General features: G+C 43.8%; 2 protein-coding genes across 5 annotated transcripts in view; both read left to right on the top strand.

Annotated features, from left to right (window-relative positions):
- The first annotated feature begins 2,127 nt into the window (after nucleotides 1-2,127).
- sall3b (spalt-like transcription factor 3b) lies at nucleotides 2,128-11,216 on the top strand. Of its 2 annotated transcripts, none has more exons than XM_047606072.1 (4): nucleotides 2,128-3,087; nucleotides 6,205-9,132; nucleotides 9,225-9,538; nucleotides 10,233-11,216. In XM_047606072.1, the coding sequence occupies exons 1-4, from the start codon at nucleotides 3,006-3,008 to the stop codon at nucleotides 10,623-10,625; spliced, it is 3,717 nt and encodes a 1,238-aa protein (XP_047462028.1). In that variant the 5' UTR covers nucleotides 2,128-3,005; the 3' UTR covers nucleotides 10,626-11,216. The 2 variants fall into 2 exon arrangements, with proteins under 2 accessions (XP_047462028.1, XP_047462027.1); XM_047606071.1 differs by having other exon boundaries at nucleotides 2,133-3,087; nucleotides 9,219-9,538.
- Nucleotides 11,217-11,861: 645 nt separating this feature from the next.
- atp9b (ATPase phospholipid transporting 9B) overlaps nucleotides 11,862-20,852 on the top strand; it is a 47,180-nt gene continuing 38,189 nt past the window's right edge. For 2 of the 3 annotated variants that reach the window (XM_047605448.1, XM_047605449.1), the window contains exons 1-4: nucleotides 11,862-11,978; nucleotides 16,949-17,122; nucleotides 19,302-19,452; nucleotides 20,435-20,548. In XM_047605448.1, the coding sequence (XP_047461404.1) occupies nucleotides 11,899-11,978; nucleotides 16,949-17,122; nucleotides 19,302-19,452; nucleotides 20,435-20,548 (519 nt within the window). In that variant the 5' untranslated portion in view covers nucleotides 11,862-11,898. Of the gene's footprint in view, nucleotides 11,979-12,428; nucleotides 12,500-16,948; nucleotides 17,123-19,301; nucleotides 19,453-20,434; nucleotides 20,549-20,852 lie in introns of all 3 variants that reach the window. The other variant, XM_047605450.1, reaches the window with a different exon arrangement.

A 20,852-nucleotide genomic window follows, 5' to 3' on the forward strand; every position in this document is an offset into this window, starting at 1 on the left:
TTTTCTCGGGGCTGATCAGTGTCTTCTTTGAGCGCTGGGTCAGGGGCCATTACCTTGTCATATCTCCATCTGAGGCTCTGTGCACGATGCGCTCTCACATTCCTCAGCTGGCTCGGGCTGATGGGGCGCCGCCGTATCGCCCCCCGCCCCCCCCCCTCCGTTCAGCTGCCACTAAATCAATCCCTACTGTAATCTTCATATTGGCACAAAGTGGTGGCGGGGAATCTTCTCAACTCCGCAGACTCAATTTTCAGTTTTATGTGGACAGTACATCATCCTCTTGCCCAGAAATGATGCTTCACTTTAAACATTACAAATTAAAGCTTTAACTTTCAGGAAGTTAGTAGAAAACTGGATATTACAACGTGTCCGAGCTGGATTTTCACCAGTTTTGCATGCACAGGCTTTAAATTTATACATTAAAAAGAGGTAACAGGTTTTTAAACACATCTGAAAATTCAGATTTTTATAGATTTAAGAGGGTTTAAGGGGAGTTTGCATTGTTTAGTCAACCTCCTGGATAAATGGAAAGAGAAACCTTTTACCGCTGAGGTCACTGGGGTCTTTTCATCTTTAGTTTGGAAGATATGAGAGATTTAACTGTGCAGGAACAAATTTGCCAGGATGATTGTTACAGACTGGGGTCACCTTTTGTAATTTAAGCATCCAATATACTGTATTAGGCTAAAAAGTTGGTTTCAAACTGAATTAAATGCCAAAGAGTAAACATTAGGTTTAATGTGCGATTTAAGAACAACACGCAGAAGTGAACTGTCCCAAAATTTAGGGGCTGCAACTATAGCAACACACTCTCTCCTGTGCTTCAGCCTTGATCTTGGAACAACCAGGATTTGAATGACCAGCGGACCTGAGTGACCTTAATGGGACTTGTGCTTGTGTACGAGATCAAGGAGATAAGCTGGGGCCTGTTTCATTCAGCGGTTTGAATGCAGACACTAAAATTTAAAAGCAATCCCAAAAGATCCTGGGAGCCAGCTTAGGTAGAAATGGCCTCTTCCAGTTTGCGTGTTCTTATTAAAAAAACGACACATGAAGACATTTGATCCCGTGATGTGTAAGTATTTCTCACATATTTGTACATCAGACTTTTGAGGGATTTATCATGTAATTTTTCCAAAATCTCATTTCAATCATACGTATGCAGTCTCCTGTAATTTTGTTTATATTGGAATCTAATCCGATAACTCAACTTCTCCTCCAAAGGGGTTGAACTCTGCGTCTCTTGCTGCAGCTCCTGTGTGTCTTCTATTCAGACTCCCCCTTAATACAAAACTAAACAACGCAAATTGATGTATTTATGTCCCTAACAGATAATAAACAATAATTAGAATCAAGTGGGGCATCAGGGCCGAGGGGGGGACTCTGCGCTGGTGGAGGCCGAGTGAGAATCTGGAAGCGATCACGGTCAAGTAGTAGCTAGTTTGATTCTGTGTGCTGACGCTGGTTACAAAGAATCAATATCGAATCAAGGAGGGTTGAGTTTCCAGATAAGCGCTCTCAGCCACTCTGGCTATTCATCATAAGTCTGTAGAAACCTGATAGGTCAGAAGAAATTATATTCCGGCAAGAAGGGGCCTCCTTATCTCTCCATAGCAGGGGAATAGGAGACATGCCGATCAATACCAGGCTGTTGTGTAGTACTTGCAATTATCAACAGCTGATTCTGTCCTCCCCCAGCTGCATCTTTTAATACCACATAATTACAAGTTTTGGGACAATGCCTGGTGAAAGGGGATTACAGCTTTGGTGAAGTATGCTTCATTCTTCCCTCAGCTTTGAAATAGCTACAGGAAGGGGAGGTTCAAGCAACGGTGTCAAAAAACAGGTTTTGTTGTGCACTTTACACTCGGATATTTGGCTCTGTTTCCACATTTTTATTTTATTTATTGGTTTTAGTGCAGAGTTTTATGTCAAAACTATGTGAATATCATGTCACCAAACCATAAAAAAACATAAAGAAAACTTAAGTTCCGGTGAATCTAGTTTTGTCTTTAAACTGAATAAATAATCGCGACTCAGTGGACAATTTCTTCACCAGCATTGAGATATTTTTCACTCTATTATGGCGCCAAATTGTGGGAGGTCGTAACAAATGAAGCAAGGGCTCCAACACCTCCTGTGGTATCCTGGCAGTAGCCTATCGCAGCCGGCTGAAGGGCATCTAATGATGGACCGGAGGCGGAGGCAACAAGGAGAGCGCCGGTGCTTCGGACAAACCAGAGGAGTCTCACTTCCGACAGCCACCAGCCTCAGATGGGATCTAAGCGCGAGTGAGCGAGATTATTTTACGCGCAAAGTTTGACTTTACGCACGCGTGTAACGTGATCTGTTAGGGAATTACCTCTCCTAACGTGTCGACTTTGGGCTTTACGCAGTTTTAAGAGACGTTCAAGGTTGTTGTTTTTTTTTGTTTGTTTTTTTTTTTGTCCTGTGGAAGCTCCGTGTTTTGCGCTGCCGTCTGAAGTGTGTGCGAGATCCAACCGGACATCCACCACAGCCTGAGGAACAAATTCAAACTGAAGCGTCTTCGAGACATCCAGGAGTCCAGAGAGGAAATACATACACTACACGAAGATGCAGCATTTGGCCTCGTAGTTAAAACCTAAGACTGCTCCAAAAACGCACGAGACTCTCTGAGGAGTTCAGCTCGGACTAAACCATGTTGGCGCTGCTCGGAGTTGTGCGTAAAAGCAGCCGCGCACCGGGCAGGAAGTGAACTAATTATTATTAAACACCATCCCTCATTTCCATATCTAGCGTGAGTTGGCTGGACCGCAGCCAATCACCCATCGAAAGGCAGCTAGAGTCGCAAAAGCATTATCCTTCCTCCATCATAATTACACTGACATGCGCAATCTGCACACGGACATCAACACCAGCCACCGATCGCTTATTTCACCGACCCCGCTCCCTCCGAGGGGTCCCATTCGCTGCTCGTAGATGGTTCGGGAAAAGGCAGCGGGGAGACGCGCAAACGGTTCAACATGTCCCGCCGCAAGCAAGCCAAGCCGCAGCACCTCAAGTCGGACGAAGAGGCGACGCAGAGCGGACTCCTGTGCAGAAACGGTAGGTGTCCGGGAGGCAGCTTCACACAACTTTAACTGGGTTTAGTCCAGCTGCCACTGACGGAACAAACGAGAACCGTAGCGAAGGGGACAATTTAATTTAACCAGGTTTTATTGCAGAGAAGTAATTGAAGTTGCTTAGACAGAAATCTGTTTGAGAATTTAGTTTTCAAATCTGCAAAAGGAAACTGAGAATTAGTATAAAAAAGTCTAAAAGGGTTCAAGATCTGACAACGAGGAGGCAAATTTTAATTATTTTTTAATGTTTTTATTGAGAAGCTACACGTACTACAAAACGATTGCACATTTTTATAAATTACTCTTACTATTAGAGATTAATTAATATGATTTGCTTCTAAATGGGCCTGCAACAAACCAAATACTCTGCAGTAGCCTTTTACTTCACATTTCATTTCAGCTTATTTTATAGTATTTATTAGTTTTGTCTCAAGGCCTCTCATCCTACTATTCCACTTTTAATGCCACACTTTTATCTTGTTAAGCATCATTTCAAAATAAGATATTTGTAATTTTGTCGTGACAGTTCTGTCTGTTAATGTTAAGCTTGATTAACGCGCCGTAGACATTCAGTAAATTTTAATAAGCATAAATCTGATATTTCTTAATGTTTTGCCTGGAGTGGGTGAAATAATTAATACACCATTATCAGCATGTGATTTGTAACCAGATCCCAGCTGTTAAATCATATTTCTTGCCTATACGTTGCGACACACCAGCAGCTTTAATATTTTCATATTTAATTAAGCCACTTTCTTAAGCCTGCATGTTATTTGAACCTCCTAATCAACACGTCAGCTGAGCACTAACTCACGTCGGCACGTATGTTTTCAAACCTTTCAAGCTGCTTTATCAGATTAAAATGTTTATTCCAAATTGAAACGGAGGCTGAAGTTTGTGCACAATCTCAAATGTGAACCTGTAAAATACCGTTATAACGTCACTCTTTTTTATTGCACCGTCCCCTGTTTGTGCTCAAATATTCAGCTGGAATTTTAACCGTTATTCTAGCTTCGTGTTTCCCCATAAATTTAAACGTGTCTCTATTATTATTATTATGATTATTATCTGTGGCTGTGAAAAGGTGTCGAGTGTGGAAGAGGCCCTCCTGAATCGGGGCCCTCCCACCGCCCTGCAGCCACTCTGAGACGCGCTTTGATCGAGGCTGCTGACTTAACCTTTGTCAGGCTCACCCTGCGAGGGCCAAGTGGTCCGTGTCTGCATCATAATACAATTAGTACATCTGAACCGGTGACCTCTGAAGCCCGGGGGTCGCACGCAGAGAGGCGTCAGCGCTGAGTCCCGCTCGTTCCCCCCCCACCCCTCCCGACTTTTTCTTCTCCCTCCTCTCGTCGTCCAGACCCCCACAAGAAAACAGACGTAAATGTGTTTTCTGTTCCCGACATCGTGCACTGAGTGAGGGTGACATTTTTAAATAAATCCCTGTCGGTGTTATTGTATTTGGAAATATACTTAAAGGTTTAAATCAAATCTGATCTCCTCTTTGTTATGACTGGAAGTAAATCTTTTGAAGCGCGGACAAAATCCCGAGCTAAAACAGGGGAAAGTGTTTTCACTCCCGTGTTTGCTGAATCGCCCTGGTGATCTTCAGACCACCCACCCGGTGAGCCAAGCGCTCTGATTATTTACCTCTGACCAGTTTGACTTTCAAATAGATTTCACTGCTCGACTTCTGGCTGCGGCTTCACTCGGTTTTCGAAGTGGTTCAGATTCGGGTTTTTACTGCCTCACATGTGCGACAGTTGTTGGTTGACTAATTTCCTCGTTAACACAGACGTTGCGCCGGGTGTTTGCGCGAGGATTTGTTGTGTCGTGTGAATTGTAAATATACCAGACGTCTGCGTTTAGCCTGAGCTGCACGCTGAGGCTAATTCTTCAAGGTGGTGATAATTGGAGAGTTGGAAACATATGGAGGCACGTACGCACACACACACACACACACGTCCACTTTAATTCACTTTAAATCTACATTTACTGTGTGTGAGGACTAAATCCATGACTAATGTGGCGGAAATTAAATGTTTGCAAAAATGCTGAATTAAAGAAAATCTAATTCAAAATCCTCATCTTTCTATTTTTGGTCCGTTTTTATTTTATTTTTTTTAAATTGTTATTCTTGAACTGGTTTGGGGGGAAAAACCCTACATGTGTGTGGCATTAGTTTACTAGTGATTTCCCCCTCAAAAAATCTGTCCATCTGGTCTTACTGTCTGTTTCCTAATGGGGCAAAACCTGCACATATGCAAGAGTGATGATAAAGTGAGTCACAAGCAATTTCAAATATCCACTAGCGAAACAGGACAAAAAGAGACTGAGATGTTTGTTACGTTTATTTTCTTATTACGCGACGTGTAATTACTGGTGAAGCTGTCGACGACTCTTTAATAAAGCTGTGATGTTGTGGATTACGGTTTATAATTATCAGTAACACATCACAATTGTTGCTGGTGCAGAATCTTGGTAATCTGCGCTGTAATAATAATAATAATAATACACTAAAATGTAATATGTGTGTTTCAAACTGATGCGGACAGACACACTGAATTATATAAATGCTCAGGAGATCAATATACTCTATGGAGTTTCATTATCTCTCTGATTCAGATCAGAGGTCAAATGATTTTATTGAGCTGAATTGATTTTTTTCCCCTCTGTAAGATTATTAACGTCTAAAATCAGGGAGCACGAGATAAAAACCCTTGTTGACACTTTTTTCTTTAGCTATTTTTAATTAAGACCTGTTGAGTTCCTCTTAAAAATGAAAACAGCTGCTGTGTGGCTGGGAAAATGAGTTTAATCCTTTGACTGAAACAATTATTGTTTTAATGTCACACACCTACATGTGCTGTGTTTTCTATGTGATTGTGTTAAAACTCTATAAGTTCGGTCCGTTTATTGTGTTTGGACACCGTGGCTTTTAAAGTCCAGTGGGTTTGAACAATGCTTGTCCACACATGGGATTCTCAGCTGAGCGTTCACACAGCGTAATGAAGGAAAACCCGTCCTTCTGGTGAGACGCGGGGACGTCACGTGATCCATTTCACTTTCTGACTTCTTGTGTGTTTTCTTCCCTCCTCAGGCCTCGTTAAGGTGGAAAGAGAGGAGGCCGACGGAGGCTGCCACGGCAGCGAGGAAACTCGCATCTGCGACAAGTGCTGCGCTCAGTTCTTCTCTTGGGCCGAGCTGAACGAGCATCAGAAAGTCTGCACCGAGGACCCCTTGGTGCTGATAGTTAAGGACAACGAGCGGCTGCCCGCCCCCGAGGAGTCTCCCGTCGAGGCCTCTCCGGTTCCCAGCGTGGCCTCCAGCGACCTGTCCGCAGCCGAGTCCACGGACGCTGGCTTCGAGCTGGCGGAGGCTCTGGTTAACGACACTGACAGTCTGGATAATTTAGAGGAGGCGGGGGAGAGGGATGAAGTCATGGAGCTCGAGACTTGCCCACAGGACAATACCAGCCCTCAGCTTGTGGATTCAGCTGAGTCCTCCCAGATGTCAGCAGCTGACAGCTACAGCATGCCGAGCACGAACGTGACGCTGGAGATCCTCCACAGCACCAGGGTGGCCGTGGCGCAGTTCTCCCAGGGGATCGGCAGCGGCCCGGGAGGGAAGGCGGCTACCGCGGCCATCCCCGTCATCCTGGAGCACCTGCTGGCTCTGCAGCAACAACAGGTCCACCAGCTGCAGCTCATCGAGCAGATCTGCAACCAGGTCGCCGTCATGAACAGGCAACCAACGCAGGCGGCGTTAAACCCAGCCTCCAGGCCCCTACCTCTGGCCCCCAACCCTTTCCCCTCTCAAGGCGTCGTCCCTCCTCCCATCCTGCCTCTGTCGGGGACGATGCCCTCGGCCGTCAACGGACAGGCCGCGGTTTCGTTGTCGTCTGTGCTTGAAAAGTCGCAGAGCATCCCCCCACAAACTATATGCGGTCAGCCCACGTTAAGAGACGTCACATGCACCTCGGCCTCCCCAGAAATCTCCACCCACTCCCTGTCCAGCAGCGGCAGCAGCATCTCCACGTTGCTGCCTCCTTACACAGGCTCACATACCAGCAGCATTAGCAGCGCTCAGACGCTGAGCTCCTCCAGCCCGCTCTCCCTGGCGCAGGGCGGCCTCCTCAGCTCTTCCTCCAGCCTGCCGTTCCTACCTCAGAGCCCCCCCAGCAGCGTCATTTTCCCCAATCCCTTGGCTAGCATCGCCGCCACAGCTAATGCACTTGACCCCCTCGCAGCCTTGATGAAGCACAGGAAGGGGAAGATGCCCAACGTGTCCTTGTTCGAGACCAAGCCCAGCCCGGAGGAGCCCTTCTTCAAGCATAAATGCAGGTTCTGTGCCAAAGTGTTTGGCAGCGACAGCGCTCTGCAGATCCACCTGCGCTCCCATACAGGAGAGCGGCCCTTCAAATGCAACATCTGCGGCAATCGCTTTTCCACAAAAGGGAACTTAAAGGTGCACTTTCAGAGGCATAAAGAGAAGTATCCTCACGTTCAGATGAACCCCTTCCCCGTGCCAGAATATCTAGACAATATGCCAACAAGTTCTGGGATTCCCTACGGTATGTCTATCCCCCCAGAAAAACCTGTCTCCTCATGGCTGGATAACAAGCCCGTTGTAGCGACTCTGCCAGCCACTCTGGGTCTTCCGCTTTCCTCCACTATTACCAGTATCGGAGGCTCAAATGACCCTGTAAGTGTAACACCATCTGTTAAATCTCCCTATCAGCCAGCTCCTGGTGAATGTGTATCTGTGTCACCTAACCACAGAGGCAGTGAGGCTCATTTCTCTCCTGTTTCAGAGTCTCCACAGCCTAACCGTCACACAGAAGGGCCCAATGTGTTGAAAACAGAGGGGGTCCACCTGCCCCAAAGCTGCACCTTGAGGCTGAGGGCCAACCCGGTCACCGAAGCGACCAGCACCACGGCCTCGTCCGTGGCCACCACACCTGAACCCGTCGCCTCCGCATCTCCCGCCTCCAACTCCCCTCCCCACTCATTAATCTTGGAGGAGACTAGATTCCCGCCAGGCGGCTTCCTGGACTCTATGCACACGTCGGAAACCTCAAAGCTCCAGCAGCTGGTGGAGAACATTGACAAAAAGATCACGGACCCGAACCAGTGCGTGCTCTGCCACCGCGTCCTCAGCTGCCAGAGCGCGCTGAAGATGCACTACCGCATCCACACGGGCGAGAGGCCCTTCAAATGCAAAGTGTGCGGCAGGGCCTTCACCACCAAAGGGAACCTGAAGACCCACGTGGGCGTTCACAGGGAAAACCCCCCGGTCCTGGTGCAGCACTCCTGCCCCATTTGCCAGAAGAAGTTCACCAACGCCGTCGTCCTCCAGCAGCACATCCGCATGCACATGGTCGGCCAGATTTCAGACTCGACCCTGGTGGACGGGCTGAAGGAGGTGGACGGTGACCTGTCCCTCAGCGAGAACAACTTCGACAGCCTCAGCAGCAACGGCAACGACCTCGCTGACGACATGTCCATGGAGGACGACAACGAGGAAGAGGAAGAGGAGGTAGTAGAGAATATGGAGGAGGGTGTGAATTCATCTAAACCTTACATCTCTGATTGTCACTCGCCCCCTAAGCCGCTCGCTATCGTTTCAAGTATAGCAGCTCTGGAGAACCAAACCAGGATGCTTGACTCGACTGTGAGCCTACACCACTCCTTTGGCATAAATATAAAAACGACCCAAACAAACGGCTGTAAAGACAGCAGCCACGTCAACACCGAATCAGAGAAAAAGCTGGAGAATCACAGCCCACACGCGTCCGAATCCTCCTGCTCGCCTTGCGTGTCGGCGTCTCCCTTTCAAAGCAACTCTGAGGGCGTGACGATCAAATCACCGGCAGCGGGCAACAGCAGGCCGGAGTCCCAGGAACCGTTGGCAGCTTCGGTGAAGAGAGAGGAATCTGAGTCTCCTACCTCTGCATCACAGCCCGGCAAGCTCACCGTGAAAGAGGAGACTCCTTACAGCATGTCGTTCGAGCTGAGCCGAGACAGAGGTAAAGACGAAACGTGTCCTTTTAACGAACGAGCTGAAAACTGTCAGTAGATGGCGTTTGACGTGTTTGTCCACCTTTTGTTCCAGCTGCAGGTCAAAGCGTGCACGGCCTGTGCTCTTCGTCGGGCTCGGTAAAGGCCGAGGTGAACGGCCACTCTCACCCAAACAACCCCCTGTTCAGCGTCCACATCGGCCCAGCCTGCCCGTCCGTCTGCAGCCCGGGGGTGACCTCCCTGCTCGGCCCCGCGCCGCCGCGCCGGACGCCCAAGCAGCACAACTGCAACGTCTGCGGGAAGAACTTCTCGTCGGCCAGCGCCCTTCAGATCCACGAGCGCACGCACACCGGAGAGAAGCCGTTCGTCTGCTCCATCTGCGGCAGAGCCTTCACTACGAAGGGCAACCTGAAGGTAGACGGAGGAACTATTTTTTCCCGTTGTGCTGCCTGGATTCGAGTGGTTTGTTGATGTGTTTAATGGTGAAAATGGGCCTTTTCTGAAGTGTTGGCTACAGATAAACAGTATCTACACTGCAAGTAAATTAGGTTTAGCACGATTCTTAGGAGTGGTTTGCAGTGATTTATTGCAAGACCGTGTGTTTCTATCTCACAATAAAGTTGTAACACTTAAAGAAAAGGGAGAAAATAGGAAAATAAAACACTGGCAGCATTAAGGTGAAACCTTCAACATTCTACCTGCCTTGTTCATAATTTGGTGCAACAACATCCTCACTAATACAAACTCGCTCAATCCCTAAAAGTGATGGTTTTATCGCCTATGTAAGTTTTCTTTTGTAAATAAGTAAACAGCTGTAACTAGAAATATTAAAAGAAAAGTCCATCACAGTTTCCTGGAGGCCGCCATGACACTTTCAAATGCTTGTTTTGTCCAATTTAATGCCCCAAAATGCAAAACTATCAAGTTGACTATCACATAAGACAAATAAAATTCCCATTTGTCACATTAGAGAATTGAGAAAACTAGATATTAATAATAAATCATGAAATTATTATGTTAAAAAGGTATATTTGAAACGTCATTAAGGTTTCGTGTGGATGAAGTGAGCTCATACATCGTATCTAAAGTCTCAAAACGTCATTTTCAGGTTCATATGGGAACCCACATGTGGAACAACACACCGGCGCGGAGAGGCCGGCGGCTCTCTGTGGAGAACCCCATGGCCCTCCTGGGCGGAGAGGCCATGAAGTTCGGAGAGATGTTTCAGAAGGACCTGGCGGCTCGGGCCATGAATGTAGACGCCGGATTTTGGAACCGTTACGCGACAGCTATCACCAACAGCCTGGCCATGAAGAACAACGAGATCTCAGTGATTCAGAACAGAGGCATCTCTCAGCTCCACCCTCTGACTGCAGGCATGGACAGAGTGAGCGGCGCAGCAGGTCCTATAACCGGCCTCACCAAGGCGGGCATGGACCTGGGGGGCAACAGACACTTTTCTATGCTGATCGACGACAGCAAAGAAATCGGAATCAATTGAGAAAAAAAGATGAATGTTGGAAATCTTATGCAAATTATTATGGACATTAAAATATTTGTAAAACATCTTGTTTGTTCTTATGTACGATATATAGACTTTTTATCGATCGACAGAGAATAGTGAGGTGTTCACATTCTGCTACTTTACTTTGCAGTCATTTGTGAATGTTTCTTTTTTTTCTATCCAGTAAAGACGTTGTTCAACCTCGTACCTGAGAATTCCTTCGGTGCTTCGATGTGTGGTTGCTCAGAGTGAGGGACCATGTGTTCAAATCAATAATGCAAAGAGTCTGCTCTCTCCTCCGGACAGCTGCCCACTGCTGCTAGCTGGCGCAAAGCACAGAACATGCTCATAAATACCCACAGTTATGAACCGCAGAGCTCTGTTGTCAGTGTTATGGTGAGAAACTGTCGTGAAACAACGGTTGGACCGAATAAAAGCCACAACACAACCAGTCTGTATGTTCAGTTCTATACCTCATAATGTTATTTTACAGAAATTACAGGAAAAAAGTTCTACATGAACTGTTTTTTTTTTTCTTTCTTCCATTTAGTTTAATTTAAATAAACACCTACAGCACTCCTTACCTTTCTTGGATGTTTTGCAGGAAGTTATTTCTGTACCTTCTTTATGTTTCATGCTTTCGTCGTCCACCTGCAGTAAAATAGTATATTTAGCTTAATTCCCGTTAATTGGTCATTTTAGGCGCACACCTATATATAAAAAATAAATAAATCACAAAGCTGACTCGTGGAATAATATCTGTTAGTGATTAAAAATTTGGTTAGACAAAAGCCACTTTTAAGCATCACAATTAACCAATTAAATTATATGCGAAAATGTGGTAAATAGTTATATTCTTTTAAATACGATTTTTGTTAATATAAATCTTACAAAATATTTGTACGATTTTATATTCATTATTATTACTAATTATTTCAAAGCACATTCACCACAATGAACCTGGTCAAAACTGCTGCGTTCGCGTCACCAGGAAAGCGCAAACTCCGTATTTATACACATTACTTTAGGCGAGATGAACAATTCTTTATTTATTTTGCTGGTTTTACAAAACAGCTGCGCAAAAAACAATGATGTTATTTAAATGACAAATATCCATTACATGTTAATTAATCTTAAATTACGCTTAATAGTAGGCTAATTCTTCTTTCGCAGTGAGTTTCATAGTTACAGTATTTCTACACAGCAAGTGAATGCGACGGAAGCCCTTTACGTTAGTGTGTGACGTCAGGTTGCGTACTGCCCAGCCAAGATGGCTGACAGCATCCCGTTAAATCCGGTGCGGAAGAACTCGAAGAGGAACCCGTATTACAACTCAGCCAGGGTTTCAAGGTACGGAGGGGCTAACGGGGTCGGTTCCGCGGCCGTGTACTTAAGAAGCGGCCTTCTGTCTGAAATATTTAGCGCATGGCTGCCTCGCTTGCTCCTTGGCTCTGTTTACGGGTCGTGATTGTTAGCTTGTATTGCTAGCCCTGGTGCTTTTGACAGCTCCTTCGCATTTTTTTTTGTTTTGCCTTGACAGCTGCTTTGCTTCCTCGCGTCACCGTTAAAAAAAAGAAGCTGAAAATCTGCTTATTATTTACCCTGTATCTACAAATCCCGTACACCCACTTCTACAAGCTCTTAGTGTACTTTTGCGGCAGATATCTGCTTGGTAGTCCCCTCCTGGACCTAATTTAAAGTCACATGATGGTTTTCTCTGCCTTTAACCAAGTTCGTCACATGTTTTTTGGAGAGTGGCAGCATACTGTAGCCGTAATTCACCAGCTTGTTTATTTTCAGACTGGTCGAAGATGAGCTAACAATGTCCTCAGGTGGGGATTGGACTGGAAGCGAAATAGGCACATGACCAGGTACTTGCAGTCCAAGCAGCAGCAGACTGTTATTGTCCATAGAAACCATACAGTTCATTGGGTATACTAGTAAAAAAATCAGTGCTTTCTAATGTAACAGTGACTGCACTTAATCTCCCTTCATGTCTGGTATAATGTTCAGTTTATGTTGAGGTTAATTTAGGGTTAAAAACAACACATAATTGTGCAGTTTTTCTCATACTTGGGCTACTAAGTAAGACAACATGTCCCTTTTATGTCTAGAGAATGGTTATAGACACCTAGAAATGTATAAGTATTAGGTATTTGATTAAAAACAAATACATTCTAATAAAACAAACCTGCTCTAACTATGCCTTTATGAGTGTTTATTAAGTTAAGTTTAGGTTGAAACGGCGTCAGAAAGGAAGCGATACAAGATAAATTTAGAGGATGTGGTTTTGCTGTCATTTAGCCTATTAACTAGCTAGTGTTGTCAGAATAATAATAGAAACTGCTACACTTACTCTGAAAACCACAAGCTTCAGTGCATGACTGCTATATATTATAATGCATTCGAATTCCCTCGTGTTAGTACAGTTAGTACAGACTTACTACAAATGGCTTTGCACATAATCAGCATGTTTACCTGCTTCACCACTTTTTTTTCTCCACCACTTTTATGGGAAACCCTTCTACCATTCTGAGTATCCTTTCGTGCTTTGAGCAATAACATCTAAGTGGAACTTTATTGAGCTCTATGAGAAGTGATCTGATCTCATTCAGGGTTCCTGAAGCTTTTAGATAAAGCTTTTTAACTGATACCGAGAGTAACTGCTGGCAACAATGCCGGCGCTGCAGCGGAGAGTCGGAAAACCTTTTTACAAAACCAGCCCACGTTCCTGTAGGATGGAGAGAGTTGAATCATTATGTAATCAGATGGGGGTGTTTCATGGCGACAAACACTGCGGATGATAATAATATACGCGGTAGTTTGTTGGCACATGTTAACATTGCGGTGCAAACCACACATCTTTAGCAGGCTTCATCGAGTTGTTGAGTTCTAATACCAAATGAAACAAGTTAAATTTGATTAAATATTTATGATCTGATTTGAGAACGTGGTCAAACTGAAGCTTCGTGTTGCCAGAATCATGATAAAGATGAATTAACACCTCGCTACAACTGAAAACTGAACATTACAGATATCATAGTTGGCGGGTTTATTGTTGCAGGGGCGTTGAAGTAGACAACATTAGTTCTGGCATCTGAGAGTAGATGTAAAAAGTTTAACTTTTAAATTAAATCTGGCTTTAGGATCACTTTTTCTTTGCTTTTTCCATAATCTTATTTTACTTTGATAAACGTTATTGTCCCTGAGCTGCTAACACTGTTGCAGTGCATCGTGTTGGTGGAGATGAACCGGACATTTTTAAACATTTTTACTCCTTTAGGTTGACTTTGTAAAATCAGACCTGCATGGTGAGAGCTGGTACAGTAAATTTATTAACATTTCATGTGTTAGTATTCTTTATGCATGAATGCACTGTACGGGTTGTTCTGGTTTCATCAGTATGTGTTGTGTTTTTACAAAGTAAACAACATTATCAATTGCAAATGGAAACTCAAAGGAATAATTACATTTTCATCCTCTGGGTCGTCTCTAGACGAAGGCTTATTCCGCCACAAGAGATGTATTTATATGGAGAAACAATTGTTAATCTAATTCGTAATATAGTCATCTCCCTTTTTCTGAGAAGCTCTTATCTGCAACAGTATCTGCATGTTTTGCATTAGTATGATGACTTGCTCTTGGAGGGTGTTATCAGTGTGGATGCTCGGTCTTAAGCTCATAATCCCACCGATGCTCGTTTTATGCTTGTTCACAAGTCCTTGGTGTAGTAGGTACCAGATAGTCAGTCTTGTACAGTGGAGTGACCTTTGAGGCTGCTCGTTCTGTTGTCAACTGGACACGTAGTCTTTCAGTGTTGTTCACTGAATAACATTAAAACCACCAAGCTGTGAAGTGAATAACGTTGATGATATCAGAGTGATGTTTATTTTCTTGCATCCATGACACATCAGTAGGCAAAATAAGCTTGGTGCTGCCTATCCTAGGGCAAAAATGTATCTCATGGTATTTTTCAAAAATCTGGCAGTATCAAGGTATTTTATTTTCATGCAAAATAAGTAAAAAAGTAAATAGTGTAGAATAATCCCACACTAGTAGTAAACCAGGTCTGCATGGCCCCGGGTTAGCGCTGCCTGATGTGGAAATCCAGGGACATTAACAGCTCTGAGATAAAAATAAATGAATAAATAAAAATTAAATGTTTTCAAGATAACAGGGACAATTTTGGTTTCATTTTCATTTATTTAAACTGCTATGTCTGTAATGTCAGTAGCAGTGCGACCGGCTACCGTAATAATTGTAGTCGGCGTGCAGCATTTTTTTATTTATTTATTTTTTACTCATTCATAAAAAGCTAAAATTGGAGACATTTTCGGGAAGCAACCTCGTTCAGCCTCATTCTACTGCTTCATTTTTCAGACCTTTCTTCATTCACCACACCTCACAGTGACGCAGTCGCACCACGTGTGTTTAGAAGCGCTACACTGAAAATGGTCCGGTCTGAAACAGAATACACCGGCTGCCCTCTAGTCTGGTTCAGCCTGGTTGAAGCAGTGTACCCGGGTGTGGCTGCAGAAACTCTTGGAGCCATAGATAAGAGCTGGACGTTGGTGAGGAGACCAGTTAGGGATCGACCACCTGAGCAGCACAGCTGTACATTGTTGCAGAACAAGCATCTTAGTACCACGTGTTACCCAGATAAATGACACAAAGGCGTCAGACCACCGTCTTCTGCAGCTACACAGCCCCATTCAAAACATACGTCTATCTTCAACAGTTTGAGATACAGCAGCTCCTATTATGGATCTTCTCTTGCCACGTGCATCAATGAACTCATCTCCAGTTAGACTCTGTTCCTTCCTTGTGCCTCTTTTGATAGATACTGACCACTGCAGCTGTCACAGTTTATCCCTAGTCAGAATCAAGGGAATTGGTTTCCTACATATCCCAGAACCTGACATCATAACCATCAGTGGTCATAATGTTATGGTGCCTTTTTGTCTCATTCAGCAGTTAGTCTTATATCTGTCACTTTGTAGCTTTGTGTTTCTTCATATATTTTAAATCTGTGATAGGAACGTGGCGTCGTGATCAAGCAAAAATAATATTCAAGGTTTAAACTTGGTTGCTGTTTTTTGTTTTTTTCTTTGTGATGTTGACATTGATGACAAACACTCGCTGCATTCGAGCAGAAACAGCAAATGGCCTTGACTTCGTGGTAACCAAGGGAGCAGCTCTTCTTGTAGTGAACCTGATATCCTCTCCGGTACACAGTGTTCAGTGTGATCTCCAGCAGGTCACGTCTGCTCATCACATTCAGATGGGTTTCAGTGGAGGACACTTGATTTTTTTTTAGTTTTTTACATAGTGTTTACTTCAGTGTCAAACGTATTAGACACACAACGCTGTTTATTGTTTTGTTTGTGGGGGTTTGGTTGAGCACGTAGCCTGGGTTTACAGCGGCCTTTTTCTGTTTCCGTGTGTCCAGACTTTCTCAGTTCGTCAGAGTGGCCTCATGAATAAGACAATATGTGTTCTCTCAAGAGTGTTTCCACTCTGCTTTATTATGTGAATGGGAAACGTACTGGGCAGTCAATGATAGAGGAACGGAGCCAACTCCTCTAACAAGCTTTTTATCTTGGCCTGAGGCACATCTGGTGCTCTGAAAAGTTAGATTAGGAGTAGAAGCAGGATTTAATGTAATATGAGAGTCTGAATATAAGTGTTAGGGGTGGAGCTGAACCCGAATATGGTATTCGTAAAGGCACAAATAACGTGTTTCATACAAATGCTTAGGTCGAACAAATAGTTTTAAAATCATTTGTATTCGAGAACAAGACAAAATCCTGTCAAAAACCTGCTTTTTGCTCCTGTGACGTTCAGGAGTCAGGGTGAAAACTCTCGACTCCGTAACAGAGGAGGATCTGACTGGACGAACACGACTTAACTGCATCTATACTTTTTTCGAATAGACAAACCCTTAACTGGGTTGCAGAGGCAGCATATAACTTTTAGTTTGACCGGGAGATTATTTTATTCTGTTATTATATACATATGCAGTCAGGTTCTCTCACGTTAGCATTCATCTGTTAGCTCGGTGTACATCAACCAGTATTGTATATACATCCATAATTATTATAATGGCTATTTAAAGAATACATATTTTTACACATACATTTCCTAAATTAGAAATGTAAGTCAAAAAGCTGGATTTTTACACCTATTTTAAATTTTATCCGAATACAAATACTGGATGGTTTGCACACCACTAATAAAAAATGCACCTTAAAACAAAATGTTGTGCTGCAGACCACGGTGTACAACTACTACAAGTCTGTTTGTCTTTATCTCACTTTCAGATACTCCGCAGAAGATGAGTCCTCTAACTTGGATGAGATGCCTCTGATGATGTCGGAGGAAGCCTTTGAGAACGATGAGAGCGACTACCAGACGCTGCCTCGGGCCAGAGTCAGCCAGAGACACAGAGGCCTCGGCTGGTTCCTCCTGGGAGGCTGGAAAGTACTCTGCGGCAAGTATGTCTCAGCGAGTAATGGCAGTGATCTCTTCCTGATGCCGTAAAATAAACGACGAATGGTTCACATGCTCTAAGTTGTGTAGCTGGATCTTTTTTTGTTCGTTCTCCTTGTTTTCCGGGAAGAAAAATTGGAATTGAGTTCTGCTTTTCTTTGCTTCCCCGTCCACATCATACTGTGCAGAATTCTTGTGTGTTTTGAAAATAACATTTTAACACACTGAGTTCATGAAGTTTTGTGGTATTCAACTGTGTTTATATTTTGGAGGCTGTGGATTGTAAAACTGATGAATTATGTTGTGTTGCACCGACGCATGCGCCTACTGAGCATTATAACATTCATGAAGGAGGATAAAGTGCAGGAGTGTTACATTTGTAATCAATTTTATTTTACTAGTGTACCCAATGAACTGGCGAGTGAGTGTTTTACTGTACTTGCGTATTATTTGTGCGTTGCTGCCTGTGTATAACCTGTCTCTTAACATGAATTTTAATTCAAATTTAACCAAAAACATTATGTTATAGTTAAAGAATGGTTGCCACGTCAGATATCTATTGATTGACTTATACATTGCCTTTAACCCTAAACATATTCTGCACTTAATTCACTATTAATATTTAGAAACACTGCGCTTCCATTTGCTCCTTTAACCACTCTGAGAGTTGTTTGGTTTTTCTGTAAATGCCTGTGTAGTGAATAATGTCAGTACCCGCGATGATCAGGTTGGATTTTGAATGCACTGGTAGTTGTGCATGAAGTGCAAAGAGAGGATAAGGGCGTGTTTTTGGTCGAGTTCCTCGATGCGCACCATCAGTCCAAAAAGATTTTCAGGTCAAACAGATCCTGTCGGTTTATCTGACTAATGATTAATTTGACAGGTTTTGTCCTCTAAAGACGCTCCTCTCTGGCCTAGAGGGGTGTTTGTTTGTGCCACAACAACAGACTGGAGCATTTCTAAACAAATGTTTGTGCAGTAATTCGGCGCCACAACAAGTAACATTCACCGGGGTATGAATTTAATGCCGTATTCAGTTTTTTTTTTTTTTTTTAGAGAGGGTTTTTGTTGTCAGCGGTGCATCTCCAAATGAAGCCGCGTATTGATCCCCCTCCCCATCCCCCCGCTAATGAACAAATCGGATTTTTCACAGCTGACCAGTTTGATGCTTTCCAGTAATTTTATGTGTGCATAGTGTGGGATTATAAAACACAAATAATTCACGCTGAATAAGCCCCGACTGTTCAAATGACTTATTATTTGAATAGCATTCATTTGCTCAAATAATCGCTCTTATGAATCTGGACTCAGAGTGCACAGAGACACAGAACACAGAGGCCAATACAAACACCACTTTGTATTTTTTTTTCCACCAAAGTTGATTTATTTAGTTTCATGTTTTGCCAACTTGCTTAAAAAGTGGAAAAGCCAAGTCGTTCAGCATGACGGTATACACTGACACTCTTTCCCCCCAGGTGCCAGTTTAGGTCACGCTCGCATCAAGCTGCTCTCATTGAAATTTACCCGCACGCTATCACCACTGTTTGCATTTGATATCAGATGTGGGAGATAAGCTCCCGCTGATACCAGGTTGATAGAAAGTCACATACTTTTCAAAAAGTCAACGGGAATCCATCTAATTTCAAAACTCCTCTTAAATATCACAGTAATAATACACAACAATAATATTGGTACGTTGGTTAGCAGCGGCAATACGCGGCTAAAAATTATAAAACAAATATTACTGCTCGTTTATATAAGTGGAAGTGTTGGACTTGCAAAGAATTAGCAAGAAATTAGCATTTAAAAGTGCGTAAAAGTACAGAAATGGTCAAAAAGTTGATACTTCCTGCGTGACAAGCTGTCACCAACAAAAAAAAAAGTAATACCTTCTAGATGCCATTTACTTCTTCTTCTGTTGAAGGAGGCTGTAATATACTAATACTTTTTCAGGCTACTTTTGTCGCCTAGTCAGTATATTTCTCTATTCAAGTAGAAATCCTATGGTTTAAATTAGTGTTTCTCAGAAATGGTCTCTAGAAAATGTGCAATTTGCGTATGAAATGTTGTTTTTTTTTCTCTTTGTGACCTCTTTAAGGCATTTCCAACCCCTAAGCCAGGAACCATTGTTGCTGCAGAAAGCAAACTAATCATAAAAATAACATTTAAATCTTCCTTTCCAAGCTGCTGCGACTGCCTCACTCACATATGCCGGAGGAAGAAGGAGCTGAAGGCCAGGACGGTTTGGCTCGGCTGCCCGGAGAAATGTGAAGAGAAGTACCCCAAAAACGCCATCAAAAACCAGAAGTACAATGTCGTCACCTTTGTGCCTGGGGTGAGTCACTTCAACGCCCTGTTCCACTTCACGTTTTATGCTCCAAGTGCCGTAGTCATGGCTTTTGTTGTTCCCCACTCTTTTTAAAAGCAGCACAGTTGCAGTTTATCCTGTTCCCCAACACATTAGCAGTATATAAAACGCAGCAGCGCTCAGCGGATCTAATTGTTAACTACTCCGTCTTTAAGTCAAGGGTTTACACTGTAGGGGACATTAAAGATCCATCAGAGTTACTTATTAAAAAGCAACTGGTTCCATGATTAAGAGCGCCGCCTTTGGCTCGGGCCATTAAATGTCAACCGTCTATTAGAGACGTAGATATTCCCGTCGATGCCGAACCAAACGGCTCTGTTTTTCCTCCCTCCTCTTTGAATTATTAAATACACACAAATTGAGTTTAGCAGTATGCATTTTTCCCTAAAGGTCGGCGGGGTTCATTAAGTGTAGAGCATCGTCCATTGATCCCATTGTCTCTGATAATCTGTGACTAGACACTAGACTCTCATTATTGCAAACATTATTCAAATCTTGACCTTACATGAGTAGAATACTAAGGCCTTCCCATTGATGGATGGCCTATTAGCAAAGTCGGTAAGTCACAGGTGCTGCACTGGTTTTCTTAATGGCAGAAAGTGTCTGACTTCGCAAGCTGTGGATTTTGTCTTTCTGTTTTCTTGCGTTGTTTGTCTACGTTGGGTTATTCTGCAGCACTAACCGACGGTGTACCAGGTTACCCCCGGGCCTCGTGACATCCGTACCCTTGAAACGCCATTTGAAACAAACAAAGTGTCAGAGTTTCCATTAGGTTAATGTAAACTTAACAGCATTAACGTGTATCTCGTTTCCCTGCTGGCACATGTACAGTCTGCCCATCCTGTCTGATTCGTCGAGGCCGACGCATCCTCCTTTGTCTTGTCTGCGGCGTGTCGTCATCTTTGCTGACATGTCCATTCAACGCTGTGTATCTTCTGTCCCCTCTCAGGTTCTCTACCAGCAGTTCAAGTTCTTCCTCAATCTCTACTTTCTGGTGGTGGCCTGTTCCCAGTTTGTGCCATCGCTGAAAATTGGATATTTGTACACGTACTGGGCGCCTCTGGTAAATGCAGTTCTGTTTTTAGTTGTGTGTTTTTTAGCTATTTTTACACTATTTTTCCCATGATTAAAGCCACTTACTAGTGAAGTGAGTAATATTAAAGAGCTCTTTGTGGTCTAATGTGAAATTTGGATCCTGGCATTTTTGTGGATTTTACTTTGATACATAGCACCAACTCGTTCCTTGTCTCCTGGTGCCATGTGTGCACCAGATAAGCGAAGCATGGACACCTGGTCATCCACATGCTGCAATTATCAGACCAAGCCACCTTCTTAAATTGCTCCATCGTCCAGTCCTGATGCTCACG

The sequence above is a fragment of the Mugil cephalus genome, chromosome 14 (assembly GCF_022458985.1).
Source record: "Mugil cephalus isolate CIBA_MC_2020 chromosome 14, CIBA_Mcephalus_1.1, whole genome shotgun sequence".
In the NCBI taxonomy this organism is placed as follows: Eukaryota; Metazoa; Chordata; class Actinopteri; order Mugiliformes; family Mugilidae; genus Mugil; species Mugil cephalus.

What these genes read in the sequence shown, in the direction of transcription:
- sall3b (XM_047606071.1), top strand. Translation starts at nt 3,006, where the DNA reads ATGTCCCGCCGCAAGCAAGCCAAGCCGCAGCACCTCAAGTCGGACGAA. An exon ending in CGGACTCCTGTGCAGAAACG is followed by an intron (nt 3,088 to 6,204) that starts GTAGGTGTCCGG and finishes TTCCCTCCTCAG; the next exon opens with GCCTCGTTAAGGTGGAAAGA. An exon ending in CGAGCTGAGCCGAGACAGAG is followed by an intron (nt 9,133 to 9,218) that starts GTAAAGACGAAA and finishes CTTTTGTTCCAG; the next exon opens with CTGCAGGTCAAAGCGTGCAC.